The following is a 26,176-nucleotide window of genomic DNA, read 5'->3' on the forward strand; positions in this document are numbered from 1 at the left end:
AGAAAAAAAAAAAAGAAATAAGAGAGATAAAGAATCACACACACTAATATGCTGCACAATTCATGAAGATTTTTACTTGGAAAATCACCTTCTGTGTATGGTGGCTTCTATAAGGAACGCCCCAGTTTCAAGCGCTGCGTGCATTCAAATATCTTACATCCAATTGAGGGATTTATAAGTTAAATGTTAAACGTATGGAAGAGGGAATAACATTTATTCGAATAACGTATGTCGAGTGCGTGTGAGAAAAACGCTTTGATCGTTTTTGATCATTTATAATATTTTTTTTTCTATCGATATCTTAAAAATCTTAAAAAGCACGGCCAATTAGACTATTAGTGTCGTCTGCTTTCTCTTAGTTTGGCTTTGGGACTTGTCTGCACGAAGCATAGCAGAACGAATAAAATTACAAAATCCTCGTCCTCGTGTCAATCACGTCTCTTTGCAGAATTTGCTAAAAAACACTCTCCATGATACTGTTTGACAGGTAAATAAAACTACAAATAAAAACAGAATGACTATTGATTTAAATTTAGTGAAACCTGTTCTAAATTTGTGAACTGTTAATCATTTATCATGTAAGCCCCATGTTGATGCATGGCAGATTGTTTGCACTATGTAACCTTTTCCTTTGTCCAGATTTGAGGCTTGAGCCAGCCATCATAACCACAAGATATGACAGTTTTTCTTGTGCTGGTAGTGTTCTGTCATTATCAGCAACAATCTCAGTGTCATCACTTGGGTATTAATGATTTTCGTTACTATTATTAACCTGTGACTGCTAGATATTTAAATTATGCACGATTTCACTGCAGTGTATTATACATGGAAACCTTTAATTCTCCCATTTATAGAAAATTTAGTTTTATCCACTAGCTCATTTTCAACTTATCCTTTACTTGTTTTTTTCTTCAAATATTTTTGTAACCCATTTTTCATTTTTCATCTAGATGTAAACAGCAACCCGTTGGATTGGGGAAACTGTCATGGCAATTGAGTTCTCCTGCTCTCTTTAAATCCCTTCTTTCCTCGTGTACATCCATGTGAGTCTCGGTGTATTCACAAGGCTGAGGCCCGTTTTCCTATCCCGCCTGGTGGAAGGTTTTCTGCGGATGGAGTACTTGTGGATGCCTGGCCGTATTTCCCAGGCTCGAAGGTAGGAAAAATATATTTCTATTCTTCCTTGTTGACTATCTGGTTTGGCGTTTACTATGAATCGTTACGTAGTACGGAGTAAGATTACTCCTGAGCTAGGTGGTTGACTTGAACGGTTTTCTCTTGTCGTTTTTGCTGACTCAGTCAGGGATTTTTTAAAATAATTTATATGTACAGATCAGGCCCTCTTTTGTGCGTACCAACTTTGTTTGTGGGTAACCAATCAAATTCGAAAAATATTTTTACTTTAAACACTTCAAGCAAAGTGCAACTAGAAAGTGTTATGATCAAGCTAGGGATTTGCCTGGACCACACCGGCTCCTCCTCGTACCGGATGCTGCTACAACCTACATATTTGGCCATTTTGCGTGGTACGTGGAAAGATCCTCGTGGGATCGATGAAATCGGTGACATAGTGTGTTCAGCCGGGCTGAAATCCCACGCTTTGCTTATAGGATCTTATTCTTTCTTGTAATCAGCTGTGTCTATTCCAATCCCAATTCGGGGAAAACGCCAACGCCCTTAGCCTAACTCAACGTAGAAGACTAAAACCCGACCAAATGCAATGCCACTCGTGACTCGTAACTTTAACGACGGATGAAATGTGTTTCCAGGAATCCACCATGAAAATGGAATCCAAATGACTTAGTTATTAGCCGTTTACATATGCCGTGGCTGCCAACTTCAACTTGGCGACTCTCGACTGTAAACTGGGGCGATTCAATCGACGTTTTATGGCCCTCCCGTGTCTTCGTGACAATTGTGGGTTCCTCGACTCTTCCCCAAGTCCAAACCGAAAAATTCTGTCTGTGATACAAGTTAACTCGGAACTTCTCTTGTGCCGTCTGGACCCGAGAGGTTGGCGCTGATTAGTTGAGCCGCTGGCTCGGCTTTCTCCATTTTCCTTGCTCGATCTTTCATGTCTCGGTGTGTGTGTGTGTGTGTGTTCATCACGCGTGAGCGGCAGGAGCAGCAGCAGAGCACATCACACTCACATGAAACAAATATTGGCCGCCGTTGATTAATAGGAGTGTATCCTAGAGCTCATAGGATTCTGCTAGCGGCTCCAACCCTCGGCGACCAACCCATTTTCCCCCCGTTGGCCCGGTCCCGGCCCGGGTTCAAGTCCGTGCTACTCTGAAACATATCTATCCGCTGGGCATATAGAACTAGAAGCTATAGCAGGAGCGCGTCTCCTATATAAAGTCAATTCGGTCGCGAATCTGATTAGTCGCGGATCGATCTGATCCTCCATTTCCTCTTCTATAATTTTCCGCTTGGCTTATTTTCTCGTCCATAGACTCTGCCGGCTCTTCGGCTGCTGTCTATTTTGGGTTGCCTCTCATGTTAATGCCTCATTGGCTATTTCCGGATGACACAGCCAGTATATAGCAAATAATGGAGTGCGTGAGAACCAAAGATAAAATAATAGACGACGACGACGACGACAAGTCTCTCATTATGGGACTAGACACTTTATGGGCCTATACATACTGTCGTCGTGGTCGTAGGAGGAGCTCATCGTATAGCCCCTGGAAAGAAAAAAAAGGGAAAAAACATTTTCTTGAAAGAGGATCGAGGGAGAGGAAGAAGCCCATCATCGAAATGGATCGATTCAAAGTTACGACTAATCGAATTCCGTCAGTTATAAAGCAAGGATCGATTGACCTTTCCTTGGTATACCCGTAGGGAACCGGTCTCTATAGTCTCTTTGTGTTTAACTTATAGAGACTAGACTAGATACATTATTCGTTTTTACTAGAGTGAACATGCCTCCAAGCTGCTTTGTGGTTCGAGGTAGAAAACAAGTTGGGAGATGATCTCGCAAGGCCTGACAGCAAAGTACTTGGTGTTCTAAGCTGGATGACATCGCGTGAGTTCCTGAGGAACATCGGAGAGCAAAAAGAGCAGGACTTGCAGTTTGTTATCCTCCCCAGTATTACCTATGTAGGCCAATTCTATAGGTGGCCGCTTATTGCTGATCGTCGATCCTAGTCGGCGACTTACATATTGTTGGTTATGGCCAAACTTTTTCGGTGGGTTCAAAAGGGCCGCAGCGCTGCACGAACAAAGCAACAATGGTGGAAGCCGGTAACATACCCCCCTCTCTATAGCCCAGCAGCAAAAGTCCAATATGATTAATTGACAAATGTCACTGTTGGCTGCGCGTGTACAGTATAAAAGCCAGATATAAGCGGGAGGAAAAAAGGGAGAACCCGCTGTCGTCTACTATATATTCGACGAGATATGCGGAAGTGAATGCGAGACCACACCCGATTATAATGGTACATATCGGCCGGGAATGGCAACGATCCGCGAGAGAACCCTGGCGGTTTGGATGCTCAAACTCGCCGACGTCTAATGTATATTGCGTCTATCGTGTAGAGCAGGGTGTACGTATAGTGAACGGAACATTCCAGTTGAGCGGGCAACAGAACGGCGCGGGACGACGGAAGGATATAGAATGTACAAGAGCAAGTCATTAGTTGGCGATATAGCAGGGACCGTGAGTATCATTAAGATGGTGGCCCAATCTACCACCACCAGCCAGGCATCTATCCCCATCCGAATAAATGATTAGATGGTTTTTTGGGGGGGTTTTCTTTTTCCTGGGAGCTGCCATGGTTTTGATTCTTTTGTGTTTTTTTCACTATTTTTGTTTCAAGTTCGTCCCGGCTTTATCAGTGTAAGGAGTTTGCGTCTTGTGAGGCCGAAATTGCGAGCAGAGCGGGCGTTGGCCGCATAATCGAACGTAATCCTAACGAAATGACTTGTTTGTTGAGAGATTTCCTTGGAGCCAACTCCTCCCGCCCGAAGGTCCCGTGTGTGGCAGCTCCTATATCTTAAAGCAAAAAAGAAAAGAAAAGAGAAAAAGAAAGAGCAACAGCAGTATAATAGTCAGGACAACAACAACGGATTCAATCTAGAATGATGAGACGACGCACTAGTATTGATTTTACCTTTTTTTTTTTACTTTCAAATGGCAGACAGACAAAATAAAATAAATAGACTGGCTGCCAAAAAGATTAGGAACTAACGAAAATAGAATGAAAATCAACAAGTAAAGATAATGCGACCCATGCGACCTGTCGAACGTTATTTGAAATGGGTGTCGTAAGCTCGTCGAGCCGGATATCATTTGCCAGACAGCAGCATTTGGGGTAAAAAAGAATTATTCAATTCGATATCATCTAGCTAACTCCTAGTTTCATTTTGTTTGTTTCTTCATCAAATCATCGGTTATCTTTTAGGTTGTCATGCGGTAGTACAGTGGATCGAGCATCATTTTCTTTCACTGGCGATATTGCAAAAGCTATAATAAATAAAGATATAAAGAACGATAGAAATATCAATATGACGCAGTAGTCGTCCAGACACAAATCAACGCAAGTTGATTTTTTTCCCCAACGCCTTTAACAGTTGACTGATTCATTCTTGTCATTTTTTGAAAAAGAAATGTTTTCCGTCATCCGTTCGATCCGCTTTTGGTTGGCTCTGATGAGCACGTCGTTGCTACTAGTCGACGCCAGTCCGCTAAACAATCAACTTTCCGGTAAAGTAACAACAACCAGCGGGTCTACAAAATAGTTTTTCTCTCCGATAGCAGCAAGATACAACAGGCACGAGGCACAGTTGCGTGGAACGCTGATTTTCTCGAGGGCACACGTCCTTCGTCCACGTTTTGAATGGCTCGTTCATTGGAATGCTTTGCGTGCCACTACTAGTGTAGGATAAGTCGGCGGTCGGTTACCTCCAACGTCATCGTGATTGAGCCCATTCAAGCGAAATGTTGAAGGCTTGAAGAGAGGCACCATTTCATTGGCGATGGTTAGATAGGACAGCAGGCAGCGCTGCTTGAGCTGAGGGGAAAAAAGGCACTTAAAAAATACAAATAAAAGATGATTGCCTAAGCAGATGATTGTCATGAATTAGTCGTCGAGCGACTTTTTGCCTTCGTCTTGTCAAGATGCGGTTGACTGTCATTTTCCGTATTACAACGCCACAAGAAAAAGAAAAAGTCGCTTTTTTGGTGGCCCTGTTCATTTGGATTTTTGATTGGTATCACTAGGAGGAAGTCCGCAGCCCAGGGACGATGCGCTGGATAATTACGTCCGGCTGGTCATCAACAACTTCTTTGCAGCGCTGGAAACTGGAATCCCAGCTCTGGGCATTCCCCCAATGGACCCACTATGGATAGGCAACCTTACTGTTCCGACACTGACGTATGAACACGTATAGATCATTCGGATTTTAACCGATTCCATAGTATCCTAAAACGTTGTCTTTTTTTTTAGCCATTTTTAGATTTTCTATTTGCATTAATCAAAAGTTTGCTAAACCTTTGTTTTTTGTTTTCAATTAAAATTGAAGGGTCCAAGGAGGCCATATCGACGCAGCTATTGCCAACACTGCGGTCCATTATCTTTCGACCCTGACGGTGACCACTTTGCATATCGACCTTAACGCATTTAGAATGGACTTGCGCTCCTTTATGCCTTACATGAAGGTATACGTAGGACTGAGATAAACTTAACCGTTCCGCGAGCGGGCGCTAGAGAGTCAACTTTGTTTAATGCCTTGGTTATTATAGATCGACGGTCTGTACGACCTAGAAGGAATCGCCTTGGTTGTCTTCCCACTTTACGGCAACGGGCCTTATAGAATTGAAGTCTTTGATGTCAACATGCTAGGCGGCGGATCACTGGGCTTGGACGAAACAGGAAACTACTTGCAGGTAACGCTTACTTAATACATAAATCAAGTCGGGTGCCGGGAGGAACACTTTGCCGTCATCCATCAACGACAAGTGGACGCATTTACCAAAAGCGCCAGAGTCCGAGAAAGGTGTTTCAAGTAGTTGGGGGGAGGAAAATCGGCGGCACACTTGTGGTTTTATCTAGTTGGACAGAGACGATGAAGTAAAGTATAAGTAGGCGGGGGCGTACGGTAAAGCAGCAGCAGGACCGCATCTTGGGTCGCTCGAGTGCATTTAATCAAACCAGCAGCTGAAAGCAGTCGCCTTCAGTAGCTTTCTGTATATACTACACTAACGTGCACTTGACTTTTTTCTCGTCGCAGTTGACTTCACTGGAGATGGATGCCACCTTCACAACCATGGTCGTATATTTTGAAAATCTACTCGGCGGAGGCGATTTGGGAGATACAATCAACGACATCATCAGCGAACTTGGAATGGCTATCTTTGAGTTGGTGGGTTGCTGCTACTTCATTGGTTGTACGGCGTTTCGTTTATCCAAGTCGTTATTTGTGCTCGGTAACCGACTACCAATCGATTGCCTTTCACGCAGTGATGATGATGTAACGCGTGGCGCTAAAGTTGAGTCTTGGAAAAGCGGTGAGAAACAAGCTCACCACTTTTGCATAGATAAGTGCCTGCGGAAGTCGTAATTGAATGTTGTTGACACTAAATTTGACGGGCACCGTCTGGTGTGCGACTCAAACGACTGATCCTTCTTGTGTTTTCGACGTGCCAGGTGAAACCCGTCTTCATTGAGGCCCTAACAACGGGTATCATGAAAGTTGTGAACGACGCTCTATCCCACTACCCCATTGGAAATTTGACTGCGGCTGAGTTTGACGTCAACTGGCGTTAAGAGGATGAGAGACAACCATCCATCAACAACATCCGCTTTAAACAATTAATCGCCCATTCAATCGAGAAGTCTTAACGAGTTGGTGTAATTAGTTCGGAACACGAGAAGAGAATACACAGCAAGCATAATGTCACGCATGACGATATTTTCCAGCCTCCCGTTATTATTATTGTCTTCTGTCGGTGCCACGAGCGTCGTCTTACTTCTTGGGGGTCCTTGCCTTCTTGCCTTTTCTCCTTTCCGTCGCTTTGCGCTTCTTGTCGTCTTTTTTCATGCGGCGATCGACCACTTTAAATTGGCCCTTGACGCCAGCGGGTCGGTGAGCTTTCTTGCCAGCCTGGTGTTTCTTAGCTACGACATACGTCACTTCTTTCTTCTTCTCCTGTTTGGCCTTTTTGTGGATGCTATTTGGAGAGAAACACAATGAATAGATTATAAGGTATGGTGTGATAATTGGGATCAAGTTGCATTCATCTTGACCATCTTATTGAGGGAGGAAGCCGAAATCACTAACAATAACTACTAACTAGTGTTCTACAAGTAAACTACAAGTACAAAGACGTTGAGGCTAGCAGAAAAAAGCAAATGAAAAAAAAAAGAAAACGAAGAAAATATGTAACAAGAAAGACTAACAAAGACTGAATGAAGGGGAAGAAGAAAATCGATACGTACTGCCGGATCTGTTGCGCTTTGTCGTAGTCACTCATGCCCATAGTTTCTGATATGGTATCGGCCTTCTTCCTGGCTTTCTCCATACGACGCATGGTACGACGCTTCTTCCTGGCTTTAGCTTCAACCACCTTCTTGATGGGTCGGACGTTGATCTCCTTCATTTTATCTTTGTACTGCTGAACAACTTCCTGTAAACACATCAATCACAGCGAGTTAGCCCAAAATTTCCAAAGCAACCCAGTTCAAATTGATTTTGCCATCAAACTTAATAACAGAACGTCATTTACCTTCGTTATAGGTAACTCTTTGTGGCTGTGGCGTCTTTCATCTGCTTCAAACCAATCAGGTAGGTTCTCATCGTTGAAAGCGTACCGGTTCCATCCATCATCTGAAATGTCCCGCCTGGCTTTCCGCGACTGGATAATCATAGATCCAAGAGCCAGGGCTTCGGCTGTCAAGCTCCTCTTCTTGCCTCGCACTAAAGAAAGTCGTGATTAGCTAATTGAGTTGTCTGCCGCATACACGATATTTCCCCGTAGGCTTTACCTTGACCCCCGGCGGCAGGTAGACCTTCGTCCAAATCCTCGCCATTAGCTAAATTGCTTTCATCGCTGTCATCAGAGTCGTCGTCGTCTGAAGAGTCGTTATCAGAATCTTGGTCGGAGTCAAACTTGTTTGGCGGAGGTTTTTTTCCAGCTTTGTCGCTAACGTGGACTTCTTCATCACTGTCTTCGTCGGCCTCGTCGTCAGTGAAATCTTCGGTGGTGACAGCCCCTCGACGTTGAAGTGGATGCTCGCGAACCATCGAGTCAAGTTCAATATCTTCGTCTTCCTCGTCATCAATGTCTTGAAAAGCGCTCTGTCAAAATAAATGTCAAGTTAAGTTAAGAAATCGCAGTCTCTTTCACTGTTACGCACCTTCATGAACCACTTGTCTGCTTTCTTCTTCTTCTTCAGAGCAGAATCGTCATCTTCCAAATCTGTTAGCAAAGGATGTTTCCTTTCGTCGACTGCAACGGCTTTGGTTGCTGCCTTGATTGCTTCCGTGAAACGGACTTTTTTGGGCTGCTTTTTGCTCTCACCGTCACTCTCGTCAGTAGCGTTGTCGAGCCCTTGAGAATGACAAAGAACGATTTGAGAAAATGTTCTTCAAGATGAATTTGACGAATAAAATTTACCAAGCGAATCTTGGGGAACATCACTCTCGTATTCATCGTCGGAGTCAAATATAAGCTCTTCATCACTATCCTCTTCTCTCCGGTACCTGTTTTGTAAATAATAAAAGAATTTACGTACAATACGTTTGAAACCAACCAGCGAAATCTTACCGTCCTTTGGAATCCAACTGGAAAGTTTCCTTGTCATATTTAGCTTTTTTAGGGAAAGGAGCCGGCTTTTCACGAGGTTCTTCGGCCAATTCGTCTGCTTCTTGATCAGCGATTTGGTTCAACTCCTGTATCAGAACCAAAACTAACAATTATAAAACTGTTTGATTGTTAAATCTGTTGAAAATGCATGCCTGGTCTGTTTTAATCTGGTCAAGCGCGAAGAGCGGCTTGGCTTCCAATACACTAGGACCGCCATCACCAGGGATAACCATCTTCAGTCTCATCTTCTCCTGCAGTTTGCGACGTTCATTCATCAGCTTCTTCTTCTTGCGCTTGGCATCTTGAACTTTAGCATCCTGAGTATTAGAAAAATATTCAACTAGACATTCTTTTTAAACAATTATTTGAAACATTACCTCTAATTCTTTAATTTGTCGTTCAACTTGAGACAAATCTTCCTCGTCATCAGAGCAAGCATCCTCCTCCATGGGAACCGGTTTTTCAATCGATGCGTTCTCTTCTAACTTGAGCTGTTCGGCTTTGTCATCCAAGCTCTTTTGAATGGCTTTCCTCCATCCAAGAAGAGCTTTTAAATCTTTACGACCTAAAACTTTTATATCTTTGCAACACTCTTTTATTTCGATGGTGGTGAGTGGATGGTTTGCAATTTCTGGATCATTCATGTTGAGAACTGTTGCATTGTTAAGGATATCGACAAAGTTCTCCTTGTGAACAAAATCAGAAATCTGTGCCGACTTGTGCAACGATGTAATTCCTTCTTCGTAGCCCCCAGCTTTTGGTTTCGATTTTTCGTGGGCTTGCAAACCCATAACAGTGTTTGAGATATTTTCAACTTCTTGGAAAACATGTTTCGGATCTAAAAACTTGGGATCAAGTTTGTCTGGTGCTCGATAACCTTGGCAGATCACGAAAATTTCGGCAGACTCCATTCGAGATGCGTGAGGTTTAGTGGAATGGACGCGCTTGAAGAGCTGTCTCAACACCCACATCAAAGAGTTGTAGTCTTTGGATCTGAAAATTTTTGTGACAAACCATCCTCCCTTGACCAAAAATTCAGTTGCCAACTTCAGGGCACTTAACACCAATTGATTCTGAATGAAGGCATCATAAATCCAGTTTTGACCAACATTTGGAGCACCATCGTGCAAGACAACATCTGCTTTCCAAGTTGTCAATTCTTTCTTTAAACTTTGATAACATTTTTCTGTTGTGATGTCTTCCTGCGTATAGAGAAAAATATGTATGAACAATGAACTTGTATAGATTAATTAATTAATTATTATTACTTGTAGTGTGAGACAGCCTTGGATTGGTTTCATGGGGAAAAGATCAATACCAATGATCAAACTCGAAACAGGCATGTGCTGTTTTGCTACTTGCATCCATGATCCTGGTGCAGCACACAAGTCGATAACTACTCGGCTTTTCTCCAGAAACTCAAATTTTCTGTTTAACTGCAATAACTTGAAAGCCGCACGAGACCGATAGCCTATTACAAATATTTACTGTTTAGAAATGAGCATTACAGCGTAGACGTAGGTGAAAATAATGACATTGAAGTATTGAACATAGGACAAGAGTCGAAATAAAATACAGATTCAAACAATTCTTACCTGTCTCTTTGGCCAAGTGATAAAACTTATCCTGACGCGCTTTTCCTTTTTTACCCATTTTCTATGACAACACTTTTCAATTTGTCGAAAAGTAAAACGAGGAAGGCTACGCGTTCCAAGTCCGTGTCCAGCGACGTAAAACCTGTCACACACGTGGTAAAAGCAGCAGACTACTGTTAAACAGTATCTGCATCAGTGCCTCTTTCGGTAGAAAAATGCACAAGATCACTAAATGTACCGGCAGATGTCTTCTGTCTGTCAGGCTAAATCTACCGCTTGTTCAATTCAATAAGTGTTGACTGTTGAGGAAAATCATGATGTCTGAATGCTCTGAAATTTACTATTGAAATTTAAATATAATTGAATTGTATTGAATTCAGACACGAAATAAGTATTTTTTTGCATACAAAATGAAATTACTTAAACCAGCGTGGGTCACACATGATGGTAATGACGTTATGTTATTTTACACAACACAGCTAGGACCATATAGCCTATGATAAGTACTGGGTGCATTTTTCTAATTATGTATTATTCTTTTCCCTGCAGGAAAACCCATATTTTCTATTGACATTCATCCAGATGGCTCAAAGTTTGCTACTGGGGGCCAGGGTATGATGGTTGTGTTAAATAAGGCTTCACGCAGCTTTACAACACCTAAAATAGGATTGTAAAAGTGTTGTAATTGAAAATTTTCTTTCTTCAACAGGAGACGATTCTGGTCGTGTTGTTATATGGAATGTTGCACCAATCGTTAAAGAGCAGGCAGAAGAAGATGATAATGTTCCAAAACTACTATGCCAAATGGACAATCACCTTGGTAGATATATTTATTAAATTAAATTAAATTTGATAAACACACTTCTTTCTTTTAGCCTGTGTCAATTGTGTTAGGTGGTCCAATTCAGGGCAATATTTAGCTTCAGGAGGTGATGACAAACTTGTAATGATCTGGCAGCTCACCCGTTATGCAGGTGAAGGCACTACAAATTATTTAAAAGGAAATATTTCTTTACCCTATTGAATTTTTATAGGGAGCACAATATTTGGTGGTGGAGGTAAAACCAATGTTGAACACTGGAGGTGTGTTTCTACCCTTAGGGGTCATAGTGGCGATGTTTTAGATCTTGGTTGGTCACCAGATGATCAATATTTAGCATCGTCCTCAGTCGATAACACAGTGCGCATTTGGAATATGTTGAATATGCCTGAATCCATTGCAGTTTTAAAAGGACACACTGGATTAGTAAAAGGAATTGCATGGGATCCAATTGGTAATCCATAAGCGTTTTTCTGTTAAGAAAATTTTCTGTATTACCTTTCTCCGGCAATTTTTTAAGGAAAATATGTTGCGTCGCAATCGGACGACAAAACAGTGCGGATATGGAAGACAGCTGATTGGAAGCAGGAAACTGTTGTGACAGAACCTTTTGAAGAGGTATGTAACTAAATGCGTCCTTAGGCAGTAAATGTATAAAGTAAGTTCTATTTTATTTAGTGTGGAGGGACAACCCATGTTCTAAGACTGAATTGGTCACCTGACGGACAGTATTTGGTCTCTGCTCATGTAAGGTTTTTTTTATTTTTAAAATATTGAATGTTCTTGTTAAGTTTATGTCTCTAATTATAATATATATTTTCAGGCGATGAATGGTGGTGGACCCACTGCTCAAATCATCGAGCGCGAAGGTTGGAAAACAGATAAAGATTTCGTTGGTCATAGAAAAGCAATTACTTGTGTGGTAAGTGAACTTTGAAACTTCCTATTTTTCCTCACTTCTTTTAAACATTGCTTGTGATCTCTTAGAGTTTTAACAGTAACATGTTAAGAAAGTCGGCGTTGCACAAAGGAACCAATTACTGCTGCTGTGCCATCGGTTCTAGGGATAGATCGCTTTCTATCTGGCTGACTTCTCTGAAAAGACCGCTTGTTGTCATTCATGAACTCTTCCTTAATTCCGTAATACTAGTTTCATAGTTCATTTTAGGTCTATTTATTTAATTTTACATTCTTTTTCAAGGTCCTTGATTTGTCGTGGAGTCGATCTGGTTATCAGCTCATGGCTTGTTCTTGGGACGGATCGGTAGCCTATATTGAATTTGACGACAAAGAACTTGGGCAGATTGTGAGTGTTGAAGAAAAGGAAAATCTTTTTCAACGAATGTATGGGAAAAAGTCTTTTTCCACGGGCGTTGACAAGAAAGCATCAATTGTCATCGAAGATCCCGACTGGATTCAGCCACAACTGATGGAGCCGACTGTGCCTTCCATTATAGAAGAAGAGGGTGGGATGCATTCTTCCGATTCTCGGGCTTCCAGATCCAGTCAAATTGTAGCCAAAGGTCCTATTGACAAACAAATAGAGACCCGAACGGTGGATGGTAGACGTCGCATCACACCAGTGTTTATTCCACCGCCCATGGAAGAAGATGATGCACAATCTAGTCATGCCAGTAATCATTCTTCTGCTGCTCTTGTTCAACCAACTTTCAGTAGTTCAACTGAAGCAAAGAGCAAAATCGTCGTAGAGAAACGAGACGAAGTGACAAAACCAGGTCTGTCGAACACTACTTCGCCTCCTCCACCTCAAGCTAACGCGCGCAAAGAAATGTCCAACATCCTACTCAATCGTAGGCTCGAAAGAAATGAACCGGAAAGACGCGTTGTTTCGGTTAGAACGTCTGGTCCGAGCACCGCCTCGGTGTCTACCACTGGCGTATCAATTGTTCGATCTCCCGATTCTGATAAAGTAGCGATCTCACCTCTATCCGTACAAAAGACTTTCTCCGTTCCAGTAAGTTGCTAAAAAATTTTGTTTTTACTTCCTTTATCAGCTGTTTTTCAATATTCTATTGACAGACTTCACATGGAAGAAGTTTCGAAATTGAAAATCAATCGTACTTTGTCGGTCATAAGATGGCTGTTCACAAGCTCAGTTGCGTGGTTAACGGAAAGGTAAAGTCTGAGATCATTAATAACACATTTTGTTTAAAATGAAGACGCCTAACGTGCTTTGTTGTCTCGTGTCTAGGTTGCATGGGATGTTTATATGTCAAGTCCTATGATTGGATGCGCCGCTAGCTTATATTGTGCTGCGGTGACGTGTTCAGATGCTACTCTTCACTGTTTTGCCGTTGGCGATGGCTCACGAATGATACCTGGAATTAAACTTCAAGGGCCGGCAGTCCACCTTAGGGTTCAAGATCATTTTGTATCAGTCGTGACAGCTCATGGACAAATCAGTGTGTGGGATATCATCAAAAGAAAATCAACTCTCAAAACATCAATACTCAATTTAACAGATTCAGGTTAGTCAATCGTACGAAAATGGTTTCGTGTTCCTCGTCTGACGAAACTTTTTAATTTACTTAATTCTGAAGATGGTTCGGTTACTCTTACATCATGCACTATCCGAGATGGGGGAATTCCCATTCTGAGTTTCTCTAACAGCAAAACCTACACATACTCAACTGACATGGATACTTGGTATGTACTGGTTTTCCCACAGATACATTCCGTCATGAACTAAATGTGGACTTTGATGATTAGGTTACTGTTATCCGATGCCCTGGATCCTCTTCGTCATGGCTCGGACCTGCAGGGAATTTCAAGTAGCGGTGCTGGTCCTGGAGCGAATCGAAGCTCTGTGATTAATAGTGCCGATTCTAAGATTACTTGCAGCATCAGTTATGCTGACGTCAAAATGAGTTCATTGGTCGAATTGAATTCACCGGCTGAATACCGAACTTGGCTCCTGACCAAAGTCAAGTATATGGCCCAACAAGGTAAACAAATTAGCATAACCAAATTTCCAACAAACCTTAAAATAATATAAAAAATCTTTTGTGCTCATTTTAGGAATGGAGGACCGTCTACGAAGCTTGTGTGAAGATTTACTTGGTCCGGTACATCGCTCGAGCCAAAGAGGAAAGAATTGGCAACCCACGATACTGGTAGGAATATTCAAATTCAACTGTAATTTTTAGGGCAGACCTAATCAATCAGAGTTTTGGTGAAATCTTGTAGACGATGAAGAAAAACGAGCTGCTGATACCTGTGCTCCAGGTGATGGCCACCAATGTTAAGATGCAGAGACTATGCACTGAATTCCAGCAGCAGCTCAAAATGCTTACCGAGTTTTGAATATTTAATTACGAGAGGAGAAAAGTAAACTCGACAAGTTCTCTTTTTTACAAGCAAATAGGACTTGGATTTCAACAAAAAAAAAAGGAAAAATAGGAAAAAATAACTTGTTTCTTTTTGTGTTTTGCAATTTGAAGCGCCCGTTCATGTTGAACGATGGCCATTAATATTGCTCGTTGCTCAGTTTGTCCGCAAGTAAATACTGGTGATTTAATTTTTTTGATATTAACTATTGTTTTGTCTCTCTTATTTCTCTGCCCAGAAAAGGGAGGTAAAGGTATTTACATAAAAAAAACGCTCAAGTTTTATTGTTGCCGTTAGTGACTTACGTAAGTATAAAAAGTGTAGCACATATTCGTCCACTTGAATAACTCACACAATATCGATACGGTGAAAGTATTCACAACATTTCGTCGGATTTTCACTCCGCGTTCCCCTATTAATAGCATTTTTTCGATTTGCAAGTATAGGGTAATTTTTTTTTACGTCATCCAATGTACATATCACATGAGATTAGAAGGTGTGGTGAGTTGTTTTGTTGTTGTTTTTTTTTTTAACTTCTGTCCCGTGTAGCCGTATAGATCTTTATTTTTACTTTTCGTTTTCATAAAATAATTTCGCGTTCAGGAGATTTCTTTGGTGAAAGTGAAACCAAACTTTTTGCATTGTGCCATAACAACGCGGGCCATCGATGCTGGACCGCAATAGAACACCGTCACTCGACCTCCACTACGTAGAGCCACATCCCTAAACACCTGTGAAATAACATTTTTTGGTAAATATGTATACGTGACAAGTTGTTGATAAATTTTGTGAAGAACGACCAACCTTATCCCAGACAGGTCGACCGTAGTTGAGTAAATGCTTCACTTGTCGGATTGTGCAATAAGGGCATCTACCCGTCACTTGGGAAGCTGGTGCTGATTGGACGATTGCGTCATCTAGCAGGTTCGTTTGTATTTGCGGAAGGACTGCTAGAGACTCACAGCAACTGGCGCACGGCTGGTGAGGATCAGGCATTATTTTGGTACCTGTTTGAAACAGCTGGATGTCGAGAAAGTTCTCCATAACGCTGCCCCTGACAGATTGTTCTTTATCTAAATCCAACAAAAGTTCCAGGAACCATTGGAAGCTGAGGAGATCTCGATTCACCCACATGAAATCCACCTGAATTGATTTAACGTTGAACTTTAAGGTAATACGACTTTTAATAGAACTTAAGATAACTGGAAACTTACGTGACGTAGTTTGCCCAGTGAGGTGGGAACATTCGTGCAGCAGGATTGGTGGCAATGTGGACAGGCATTCATCGAGCTCTGGTATCTACTCACCAGAGATTGAAGAAGAGAAGCAAACGGTGTTACACCTATTCCACCGGCAATGAACAGTGCGTGGCGACAATTCCACGCTCGCATAGCCGATCCACTGTATGGACCATCCAGCATAATGGGCATCTGTGACAATTGAACAGGTTAGCATGAAAGTTTTGTAGTAAAAAAACTAAAAAGTAAATGGAGATTTTCCACTAAATGACTACTTCTATTGGTAACAGATCCTTGCAGTTGCTTCTGCTAGGTTCGGCTGTCGAAATAATGCTGATGGCAACTTCGGTATTCAGTGCGGGCAGTGAGGTAGACTCTTGTTCATGGAATGCGGGATTATCCTGGCCCGCGGCTACTGTTGACTTCTCCAACTGCATTGGCATAGACTGGAATGGACTTAACTTACTATCAAGCTGCTGCTGGGCAATTCTTTGCCTAGACTGCTGTCGCTCTAGCCTAGTGGCGTCTTCCTGACACATTGAGTAGAGCCGTCCGGTCCATCCGCCCGCCACTCTCACATGGAGCGTCATGTAATCTTAAAACAAATACGTGCCAAACCAGCTCATTTCTGAATTAGTTCTGTCTTTTCTATTTTCAATTATTTAGGTAATTGATTAATTGTCAATTTTCAATACCTTCGTCCTCTGGAGCACTGCTGATTGTGAAGGGGTGCCATTCGAATCTGGCGACATGAGGTATGTTGACGTAGACATAATCTCCGGCATTATACTCGAAGTAAGGTGGGCGTTCAATCTTGAGTCGAACCACCTGTTGAAGACCGAAAGTTTTATGACGTCGTAGAAACGGGAACCAATTGGATTGATTTACATACCTGGTTAGGTAAAAGTTGTAGAGAGGTGACCTTAGTTCTACCTCGCTCTGAACAGCAAATAAATCCGATGCGATAGCCAATCTCGGCTCCGAAGAGACATAAAGGTCCGATGAGCCACTTCCATACGTTGCCAGCATGCATAATCATCAACAAGAAGAAGGGAAGGCACAGCATATGGGTCCAGTAGAATAGCTACCCCAATAAAAAAAAAAAAAAAAAAAAACTAATATTGCCTTGCATAATAAAAAAACTTGGTCGAGTCTCTAAAAATAAAACTATATTGGTCGCCGACGGTCATAAAACAAGTCTTGGCTCCGACATGTTCCACGGTAAGAATTGTTGTGCGTGCTGTAGTAATATTTTAATCTCACATCGTTTGAAAGCGAGGTGTGTCATCGTTACTACTTGTCTGTATAAGGCAGCATCGAAGGGAAAAGTAGTCGAGGCGAAAGTTGTGTTGTTGTATACCTCGAAACGACCCGACTTCCGGACGAGACGATGGGAAAAGAGTCCCATGATGAGTAGGAGAAACAAGATTGCGAAACCACTGGGAGTAACGATTCCAGGAATCCAACCTGCAGTCTTGTCGAAAAGGTAATCCCTCATGTTGACGCCGGTTGCACGGCTCATGATTCCTGTTTGTTTGATTTAAAAATTTGTTTTTTTAAAAAAAGGGAAAACCAGAAATGAAATTTTAAAAAAGAACCGTTTTGAAAGTGAAGACAGCAGACTACAATACATCAAAAACTTGTTATGTGATGAAACAAGGAACAAGTTTCACAGTGGACAGTTAGAAAACGAAAGGTACAGGTTGTTTGAGAATCCCGCTAATCGAAAGTTTTAACGTCTAGGAGAAGAAAAGTATTCTATGCAAAAGAGGTCTTCCAATCGGGTTTTGGAGAAAATGCGTTTGGACTGTCCTTTCCCGTGAACATGGTGATGGAATCGCACGGCTTGGCCAACGCTTCAGCAACGAAGAGAGACCATCGTCACGACGTGAAGAAAAAAGGAAAGTTTTGGAAGATGGCCAGAATAGATGATAGGAAAGATAAGAGAAACGTGAAGAGATCATTTACCGTAGTTGATGATGTGAGCCAACGTGTGGACCACACTGAAGACACAGATGAGCCATCCGATCATTTTGTGGAAGTAGATGGTCCGATCAAGCGGCAGAAGCCAGTCCATTCCTCTCGAACGGAGCCATGTGAAGCTTCTGCGAAGCGTTAGTAACAAGACCAACGCGCAATCCAAGTGTAGGCACTGAGCTTTACGATCCAAAGGATCGCATAGTATTTGATTACATATCAAGTCAACGTTGAAATTAATCAGCTGGATGGTACAGTACCTGACGACCTGGCGATTACAATCCACGCGCCCGAGTGTCTGTATTGGTAGACCCGTTCGGCAACCAAAACCAAATGAATGACGATCAAAATGATGCCAAAACTGAAACACGATCGATGATTGCCCGCATAGTTGATCCATCGATCTAACCGACGCATCATCTTTTTTTTTCTTCCTATTTTATTTAATAAGTAATTTTAAAAAGTTGTAAAAAAATGGAAAGAACATGGAAAAAGTTGTTGCGACACTAAAAAATAGAAAAAGTCAGCAGAGAAAAACCCGCAAATGATCGGTGGACATTTCTCTCTCTAACGCGAAAAGAGCGTCCCCTTTTCTCTTCCGTCTTGTATCAGCTATCCTCTCTCTTTCTTTTGTGTAATAACATCTATTTAAAACATTGGCCGATAAGTGGACGAAAGAAAAGTGAACAGCCCATTCTCGTCGCCCGTCCCGAATGTATAACGAAGACGCCAATTCCTCTCGCTCCTTTTTCTCTCTCTCATTCCCAAAAAAGAAGTTTAATCTGCATGTCCGCGTTCACTTTCTCCTTCGACTGGGAGACGGTTCCCCCCCTCAAGAACAACAAAAAGTCCACTGTCAGCATGTAACGTTGCACCATCAGTAGAAGAAAAGAAAGGAAGAAACGGAAAACGACTGTTGTGACGAGTAGTATCACTAGTCCAAAAAGAGCGGAGCTCTCCTTTCGCTTCCCCCCGTCAGTAGCCACCATCGGTCTAGTCCTCCCTATCTACCTGCGTGCGTGTGTAAATCCTGCGTTTCTCTTTTTGCTCAACCCATTTTTTTTTTACTTCTCTTTCTCTCTCTCGTCTTTCTCTTTCTTCTTCTTCTTTCTCTCTCTCTCTCTCGGCCGCGTGAGTGCGCTTAATATCCCCAGGTCCGTGATCGCACGCAGAGACGGGCGGTGAAAGTGCGGACGCGGAAAGATGATGAGGCTCTCCTGCAGCACTCCCTGTGTACCGAGACAATGGATCATCAAGACACAGAACCCAAATTTCCACTACCTACGTGCACGTCTTGTGCTTTCAAAAAACTAGCGGCAAAAAGAGAGATTCTCCTCGGAACAGCAAATTAAATTGTCATTCGAAACATAACGCACACTCAATTATTCGGCGCGCTCTGACACTTGCGCTAAACTAAACGACAGAGACACATCCGCTAAACGAGGAAGAAGAATTTCTTTGGATGACAAACCAACTGTTGAATAGAATTTGCGATTCACTCAAAAATAATTTAATAAGAAACACGACAAAACTAACCTGAGTGTTGGGTTATTTGTCAGGTTCGCAAGGGAGAAGACACAACACAACGTGGAGTTTATAACATGTTGACGACCACAAGTAAATCTGTTTTTCACTGTACTACGAGGAAGAAATACTATATGTACGGAAGGAAGAAGGGGGGTTAGGAGAGGGTGTGTTATAACGCGTGTAGAGTCGAAGGCAGTCGGAAATAGACTGGCTGCCTGCGTGTCCCGCAGTGGATTGGTTGCTCTGTTCTGTTCTTTCTACCTTCCTTCTTTTCTTTTTGGGTTTCGCCTTCTCTTGCTGGAGCCCTTGCGTTCGCGCGCGCGTGCGTACCCCTCCAGCAGGCAACAAGGCACCGGCCGCACCAGCTTTCTAACCGTCAAAAGCCTCTCTTCGTCTGTCATTAGTTTTTTCTTTCTTTCTTTTACTTTTTTTTTCGTATAGGAGAACAGTTTTTCGGTTTCCTTTCTTTCGGGGCAATACATAAAGACACTGCTGGGCTGTAGAGCATTACCGCATTATATTTACTATAGGCAGCCCCATATAGTAAACTGCTGGTATTATAGCCTGCACCAAAGAAAACCATATAAATCCTCATCACTCTATTTAATAAGTCTACTTTTTTTTCTTTTTCTTCTCAGGGAATTGCAGTCAGTCTTTTGAAAGCCAAATCCAACCGTGAGTGTCGCTGATTTTGATTAAAGACCGAAAATGAGAAAGAAAGAAAAAAGAAACTTATCAGAAAGCTGAAGCAAATGCAATCGAGGTAGGTACTGTACACTAAGATGGATGCGAAAAATCTTTTATTTGAGAAACGCCCTTGATTATTTAACTCTTTCTCTTTTTCTTTCTTTTTTTTTCACCATGTTTGTTGCGACGCTTGTTTGGAGGAAGACGCCATTCAAAAAATAACAAGTTTTCTAAAAATGAAAGAAAGAAAACAACAAAAAAGGAATAAAATACCGTTCCAAGCTGCTGGTGAGCTTCTCCCTCCGTATCCTCACCACCAGCACCAACTTTTGCTTTCAACCCGACCACTGCCCCGGGTAGATTACACGTACCATATCGATGCCATACCACGTTCCTTCTCTCCTTTCTTCTTCATTAACATTTTTTTCTTGTTTGAGGAAATGATCAACAAGGCACACATGGAAGCACCCCCTGGGCGATCATATCGGTGACTCTGTTGCAAGAAAAAAAAAAAATTTTCGAAAATAAAAGATGCAGCCGGAAAAAAAGAAAAGGAGGCGAAATAAGAGGGAGAAAAGATGGAGAGGTTGTCATCTGGAGGTGGAGTGAGAGTGTGTCTTGTAATTGTAAACGCAAAAGTTGCCTTATCCTTTCCGCGAGAGGAGAAAACAGTTGGGAGGAAGAATTTCTTTTTATGATCACAAAAATATAACGTGCGCCCATCTACTACCTGTACACCTTTCTCTCTCTCTCTCTCTCTCTCTCCCGAATGCGTGATCTCACTTGTGCCTGGAAACCCCGACAGGTTTTTAGTTTACATTTTTCTTCTTCTTCTTCTTCTCTCTCGCTCAGTCGCTCGCTAGCTGAATGTGTGTATTCCGAGGCGGCATGCCGCCTCGAATATACTACTACACATATTAGAAAGCATCGAAAACTGTTGCGCTGGCTGCTGTGCTCTGTCTAGGGGGCACTAGATCAAGCCAAAGAAGTCGAAGGATCACGCGATTTTTGTTCTACCGGCGCCAGTCACCAGCCACCTATAATAACCTCCAAAATGCTATACGCAAGAAAGGAAACAGGCACAGTTTTTTTCTTTCTTTTTCGGAAAGATGAAAAAAGAGAAATACAACAATAATAAAACGAAATGAGGAAAGAAGAGGTAGGGTCTTATCAATTATACCGCCCAATTATGGATGTCTCTTTTTCCCTGTCGAAAATCATTCTTCTTCTTTCTCTTTCACGCATGTCTTACGAGGAGAAACTTGGAAGCGATCGGGCGGCAAGCAAACAGTACAAAAAAAAGGTTAAGAGTTACGACATGGAAGAAGTGGATAGTCGCGTGTACCCTCACTCGGGAAGAAGAAATCGTGAGTAAACGTAACCTGGTATGTGTATGTGCATAGAGTCGGTGTCTCCTTTGTCTACTCTTTTTTCTTTCTTTCTTGTATAATATTTTTGTAGGGTCTCTTCCCGTTGTTTAGGAGGCGGATTAAGTCACGTCAGAAAAAGAAACGGGGACATGGAGACTAAATCATCTCAACACGAATGACCTTCTTTTATTCATCCACCAAGGCCGAAATCGTGCAGGTCTTCTTCTTTTACACCTGTCGAGTTCTTTGTCAAGATCTGGATTGACCTTCACTTTTGTATTGGCAACAATAGGACGACAACATATAGCTTCCTGCTTCCCACATCCTTAGACTTATAGTCGCCTAACCCTTTCCGTTTTGTATCCGATAAATTCCTTTACGGTGGTTAATTGCCCAAAACAAAGGGTCTTCTTTTATTTTATTTCATTTTTTTAAATTTTCTAATGGACGCAACCAAAACGCCATCTATGAGTTAGTAGGGAATTCGCTGCAGTTTGGATGTAAGAAGCTAAACTAAATAAGAAGGCTTAATATAATGGAAACAAACCTGTAACAATTGGCAAAAATAATGTCGGCGAACTGTAAATCAAAGATTAATGCAGGAGAAATCTTACCGCTTCGTGCGTTATTTGAATACCAATTCAATGCTTGATCAATCTGTCACTGCCAGAAAGGTGGGCAACCCTTGTAAGACTATAGCAATAAACAAGAGAACGAAATGTGATTTGTATCCATAATTGCATAACGCCAGGTGCGTTCTACGTCAAATTTGCTGCTCCGAATGCATATTCGGATCAACGAACTAAGGGAATCCAACTGTACAGACGGCTTGTGTTTTTTTTATTACTTTAATTCGTAGGGTCATTGCTCATTGGGTTCCGTGACTCTAGTTCTGCTTTAGTTATCTGTGTTCTGTTATATTTTAACTAACAAGTTCATTGGAAAAAACTACTTCTAATGCCACATGCCAGTGCCAGCTGCCAAGTGTGCCAAGTGCCAAGTGCAAATGCAAGTTTTCAGTTTAAAAAGTATGGCAATGTTTAGTCACGTGATTTTATAAGCCAACCAGAAGATTTGTCAGATTTGTCTGCTCCGAATTTTGCCGCCTTTTTTACTGAACAGTAAAGACGTAAAGTGGTTCATTTCATTCCACATTGGACGTTTTATCGCATCGTTTTACTGGTTTTACGTCAGAGATCTACCTATTGATTTTGGATTTCTTTTTCACATTTTGGCTGATTTTGTGTTTTAACTCTTTCATTTAAAGAATTTAAAAACTTATCACGATGGATTTCGAATGGTTAGGCGATCCAATACCTGTCGACATGGCCGACAAACAAATAACCACGAAGCCAAAAACGTTTTACAAGTACAGTAGTTGTTACTTATATATTTTTTGATCGTTCAAGATTGACTAATAATTCAATCTGATTCCAGAACATGTAAATATTTAGGAACAGAATACAATGTTGGTGATCATGTCCTCATTGCTAATTCTGAGGCTGATGACCCTGAGTCTATTCGTCATTGCTATGTAGCATCACTGGTCTACATGTATGAAATGAGTAAGTTCTTTATATTTATCATGCTATTCCAATGATCTTACTAGCATGTTTTTCCTACAGAATCTAACAAGAAAGATCCCTTTCGGGCTCAAGTTCAGTGGTATTCAAGAATAGAACAGCTCTCAAAATTTCTGAAAAAAGATCATGTGCATCCACCACTTGACAATGCATGGGAGCTAGTGCATGAAGGACAGCGATATAAAGGAGATTTAAGCATTGAAACAATCTTTGGTAAATGCACTGTTTCGATTTGTGATGGAGATGAAATTCCTAAAATTGTTGGAAAACAAAAAAAGTCCTGGATATTCTTCTGTCGGTTTGCTCTTGGCCCTAAAAGCTCGCGCGATTTAATTTCGGTCAAAGAATCGGAAATGAAACAATTAGCAGACCTGAATGCAAAGACAATTGTAAATTCAGGCTCTGCTATTAAGAACAACAACAACAATGACCCATCAACTCCTGCAAGAGTTTCGAGATCTCGTAGAACTTCAGAAAGTGATTCCAGCGCGTATCCGGACGTCGTTAATACTCCCCGATCAAGCAGGAGAATAAGGCAACCCTCACGCCAATTAATTGAAAACGACGAAAACGAATCTAACGCTGCTATTGACGGCATTAATACTCCTCGATCAAGCAAGAGAAATAAGCAACCAGCACGCGTATTGGCTAGTGAAGAGAAAGGATGTAATACTAATACTCCCCGATCGACCAGAAGAAACAAGCAACCACCCAACTGCATCGAGGAACCGCTTCCAAGTCCCCTGAAAAATTCCACTTTTAGTGTCAGCAGCATCAAAACAAAGGAGCTCTGCATAGTCATACAAAGATGTAAAATCACTCCAAGTAAAGAAGATTCTCATGCACAGCTAGATCAGTCTAGTAAAGTTAAAGCAAGAAAGAAACTTGATTTGGAAACTACACCCACCAAAGTAAGTATACTACATTTCTACTATACGTTAAATTTATAATAGAAGTATGAACACTGGTTTGGTAGCCGGTGCTTAATTCAATGAATGTATTAACTGTAACAAAATTTTAATGATTATTCTGTTTCTTAAGGTGGTAGAAGAGAAAACTCCTATGAAGCCCAAAAGAGCTGGATCAGCAACACCTGGATCAACTCAGAAAAAGCGATTGAGATTAACTCCTGCCATTTCTTCCCGTTCGTGTAAAGTAGCTGATCCTACTTCACCACTAGGAGAAATTCGACGGCGTCTTCATGTCGCTGCTGTGCCTCAAACTTTACCGTGCCGTGAAGATGAATTCAATCAAATTTTCAGTTATGTAGAAGGTAACAAAATTAATCTACCTACTGTATTTTAAAGTTCCACATTTAATCAAGTTGAACATTTAGGTAAATTGTCTGATGGCATTGGAGGGTGTATGTACATCAGTGGTGTTCCAGGCACAGGAAAAACAGCTACTGTCAACGAGGTTATCCGAATGTTGAGAGAGAGTCAAACAGAAGGAGATCTTCCCGATTTCAAACTCATTGAAGTCAATGGAATGAAGTTGACGGCTCCACAACAGATCTATGTCCAGATCTGGGATCAGTTAACAGGCAGTAAAGTCACAGCAGATAAAGCAGCCAAATTGCTCCACGCCAAATTTTCTACTAACGGGCCACGGCACCGACCCACTGTCTTAATTGTCGACGAATTGGATCTACTTTGGACTCGACAACAGGATGTTCTTTATAAGTAAGCTTGTTTTCCGTTCTTTGAGGGCCCTGCTAACTTTTTGTTTTATAATAGCATTTTTGAATGGCCAAACCGACCCAAAGCTCAGCTTACTGTCTTAGCTATCGCAAACACAATGGATTTGCCGGAAAGGTTGTTGATGAATCGAGTCTCATCACGAATGGGATTGACTCGATTAACTTTTCAACCTTACAAAGTGAAACAACTTCAAACCATTATCTCCTCAAGGTAAATTGGTGATAGCAATAATTTGACCGAATGAATTATTAAATAACTTTTGTCGATAGACTTGAAAATGATGTATCGTTTGAACCGGAGGCGGTAGAGTTCATTGCCAGAAAGGTATCAGCAGCTTCAGGAGATGCTCGTCGAGCACTAGATATTTCTCGTCGAGCTGCTGAATTGGCTGAAAAGGGAGGACATACTAAGTGCGTATTAGTATTTTATATTTAAATGTTTAAAATTGCATTTACAATATCTTTAATAATTTTAGCAGCAGTCCAACAAAATCACCGTCAAAAAGAGGTGCACAATCAAGCAGGTCGACTGTCATGATGCAACACGTCCAGACTGCGATTGAAGAGATGTTTTCGTCACCAAAACTATTGGCTATTCAAGTACAAACAGATTTAGAATTCATTCGCAAATAAAATTAACGATCCATATATTGTCAGGCATGCAGTTTGCACGAACAACTGTTTCTCAACGCTCTTGTGCAAGAGTTCAATCGAACGGGAGTCGAAGAATCGTTTTTCGACCAAGTGATTCGGCAGCATTATACGCTCTGTGATCTGGAAGGTAACCAAACAATATCACGCGAAGACTTAGTTCTTTTTTAATTTGTGCTCAATGTTATGTTTTAAGGAATGTCCCGACCAAATGTATCAGAGCTGCTCTCCGTCTGCGCTTCGTTATGTAGCAGTCGGTTGATCTTATCAGAACACGGACGGAACGACATCCGTCAAAAGGTACGTCTCAATATTGGAATTGATGATGTCACCTATGCTTTAAAGTGCATTTGAGTCAATTTTCCATTTTATTTTTAATCTCATAAATTTTTCGTCGTCTTGCGATTTTTAAAATAAATAATAAATTATTGCGATTTAAACTCGTACCAGTTTGCTATTAAGCTTTAAGATAATGCTGTTTGTTCTTACTAATAATCGATTAATCATGCCTTTGATTTGGTTGGCTGATCCATTTTAGGGTTTCAAAACTTAATATTCACGTATAGGTTTCATTACATTTGATTCAAACTTACAGTAGACGTGTGAAAATTGTAAGCTCTATTATAATTTTATTCTTTGATTCTAATTTGTTTTCTTAGTTCTAAAATTGTGCATTATATTTACTTTTTCCTTTAATTTTCTTTTCGAAGTCCCGTATGAAAATAGTCGGTGTAGGTATACAATTTTTTACTCCACACAATCAGCTCTAATAAGATTATAAGGATACAGGTAGTCGAGTATTTTGGGAGGCTCAACATTGATCTTTCATATCGTTCTTATTTAATTTTTTAATGTTGTTTGTTACATAGCAA

The 26,176-nt window shown here is 41.3% G+C and overlaps 5 protein-coding genes and 1 long non-coding RNA gene across 10 annotated transcripts; 4 read left to right on the forward strand and 2 right to left on the reverse strand.

Moving 5' to 3' along the window:
• The first annotated feature begins 4,503 nt into the window (after nt 1-4,503).
• Nucleotides 4,504-6,910, forward strand: LOC124327281. The gene is made up of 6 exons (XM_046786274.1): nt 4,504-4,708; nt 5,225-5,378; nt 5,527-5,662; nt 5,747-5,890; nt 6,235-6,366; nt 6,651-6,910. Exons 1-6 carry the CDS (start codon nt 4,612-4,614, stop codon nt 6,768-6,770), a joined length of 783 nt encoding a protein of 260 aa, XP_046642230.1. The 5' UTR covers nt 4,504-4,611; the 3' UTR covers nt 6,771-6,910.
• LOC124327027 (pre-rRNA 2'-O-ribose RNA methyltransferase FTSJ3-like) lies at nt 6,834-10,587 on the reverse strand. The gene is made up of 11 exons (XM_046785832.1): nt 10,405-10,587; nt 10,078-10,280; nt 9,187-10,011; nt 8,962-9,126; nt 8,771-8,895; nt 8,621-8,706; nt 8,361-8,554; nt 7,989-8,301; nt 7,730-7,920; nt 7,443-7,630; nt 6,834-7,174 (listed from the first exon to the last, which is right to left on the reverse strand). The coding sequence occupies exons 1-11, from the start codon at nt 10,460-10,462 to the stop codon at nt 6,970-6,972; spliced, it is 2,553 nt and encodes an 850-aa protein (XP_046641788.1). The 5' UTR covers nt 10,463-10,587; the 3' UTR covers nt 6,834-6,969.
• Nucleotides 10,588-10,654: 67 nt separating this feature from the next.
• LOC124327020 (protein HIRA homolog) lies at nt 10,655-14,777 on the forward strand. The gene is made up of 16 exons (XM_046785812.1): nt 10,655-10,851; nt 10,954-11,016; nt 11,114-11,224; nt 11,280-11,378; nt 11,439-11,678; nt 11,745-11,842; nt 11,903-11,971; nt 12,048-12,146; nt 12,212-12,364; nt 12,426-13,199; nt 13,265-13,360; nt 13,437-13,713; nt 13,786-13,891; nt 13,955-14,190; nt 14,264-14,358; nt 14,432-14,777. The coding sequence occupies exons 1-16, from the start codon at nt 10,815-10,817 to the stop codon at nt 14,546-14,548; spliced, it is 2,670 nt and encodes an 889-aa protein (XP_046641768.1). The 5' UTR covers nt 10,655-10,814; the 3' UTR covers nt 14,549-14,777.
• Nucleotides 14,778-15,051: 274 nt separating this feature from the next.
• Nucleotides 15,052-20,351, reverse strand: LOC124327071 (NADPH oxidase 5-like). Of its 2 annotated transcripts, none has more exons than XM_046785931.1 (10): nt 20,275-20,351; nt 18,048-18,221; nt 17,779-17,967; nt 17,171-17,337; nt 16,703-16,894; nt 16,506-16,638; nt 16,086-16,405; nt 15,787-16,002; nt 15,377-15,715; nt 15,052-15,303 (listed from the first exon to the last, which is right to left on the reverse strand). In XM_046785931.1, exons 2-10 carry the CDS (start codon nt 18,205-18,207, stop codon nt 15,172-15,174), a joined length of 1,848 nt encoding a protein of 615 aa, XP_046641887.1. In that variant the 5' UTR covers nt 18,208-18,221; nt 20,275-20,351; the 3' UTR covers nt 15,052-15,171. The 2 variants fall into 2 exon arrangements, with proteins under 2 accessions (XP_046641887.1, XP_046641886.1); XM_046785930.1 differs by lacking the exon at nt 20,275-20,351 and adding an exon at nt 19,324-19,572.
• LOC124327421 lies at nt 19,575-21,755 on the forward strand. The gene is made up of 3 exons (XR_006916131.1): nt 19,575-20,077; nt 20,206-21,386; nt 21,463-21,755. It is a non-coding gene; the product is annotated as an uncharacterized LOC124327421 (long non-coding RNA).
• Nucleotides 21,756-22,411: 656 nt separating this feature from the next.
• LOC124327036 (origin recognition complex subunit 1-like) lies at nt 22,412-25,738 on the forward strand. Of its 4 annotated transcripts, none has more exons than XM_046785850.1 (11): nt 22,412-22,500; nt 22,639-22,740; nt 22,809-22,936; nt 22,997-23,865; nt 23,996-24,227; nt 24,291-24,636; nt 24,691-24,864; nt 24,924-25,064; nt 25,130-25,253; nt 25,311-25,434; nt 25,501-25,738. In XM_046785850.1, exons 2-11 carry the CDS (start codon nt 22,658-22,660, stop codon nt 25,656-25,658), a joined length of 2,379 nt encoding a protein of 792 aa, XP_046641806.1. In that variant the 5' UTR covers nt 22,412-22,500; nt 22,639-22,657; the 3' UTR covers nt 25,659-25,738. The 4 variants fall into 4 exon arrangements, with proteins under 4 accessions (XP_046641806.1, XP_046641805.1, XP_046641804.1 ...); XM_046785849.1 differs by having other exon boundaries at nt 22,456-22,553; XM_046785848.1 differs by lacking the exon at nt 22,412-22,500 and having other exon boundaries at nt 22,507-22,740.
• The last annotated feature ends 438 nt before the right edge of the window (nt 25,739-26,176 follow it).

This window comes from Daphnia pulicaria, chromosome 2, assembly GCF_021234035.1.
Source record: "Daphnia pulicaria isolate SC F1-1A chromosome 2, SC_F0-13Bv2, whole genome shotgun sequence".
In the NCBI taxonomy this organism is placed as follows: Eukaryota; Metazoa; Arthropoda; class Branchiopoda; order Diplostraca; family Daphniidae; genus Daphnia; species Daphnia pulicaria.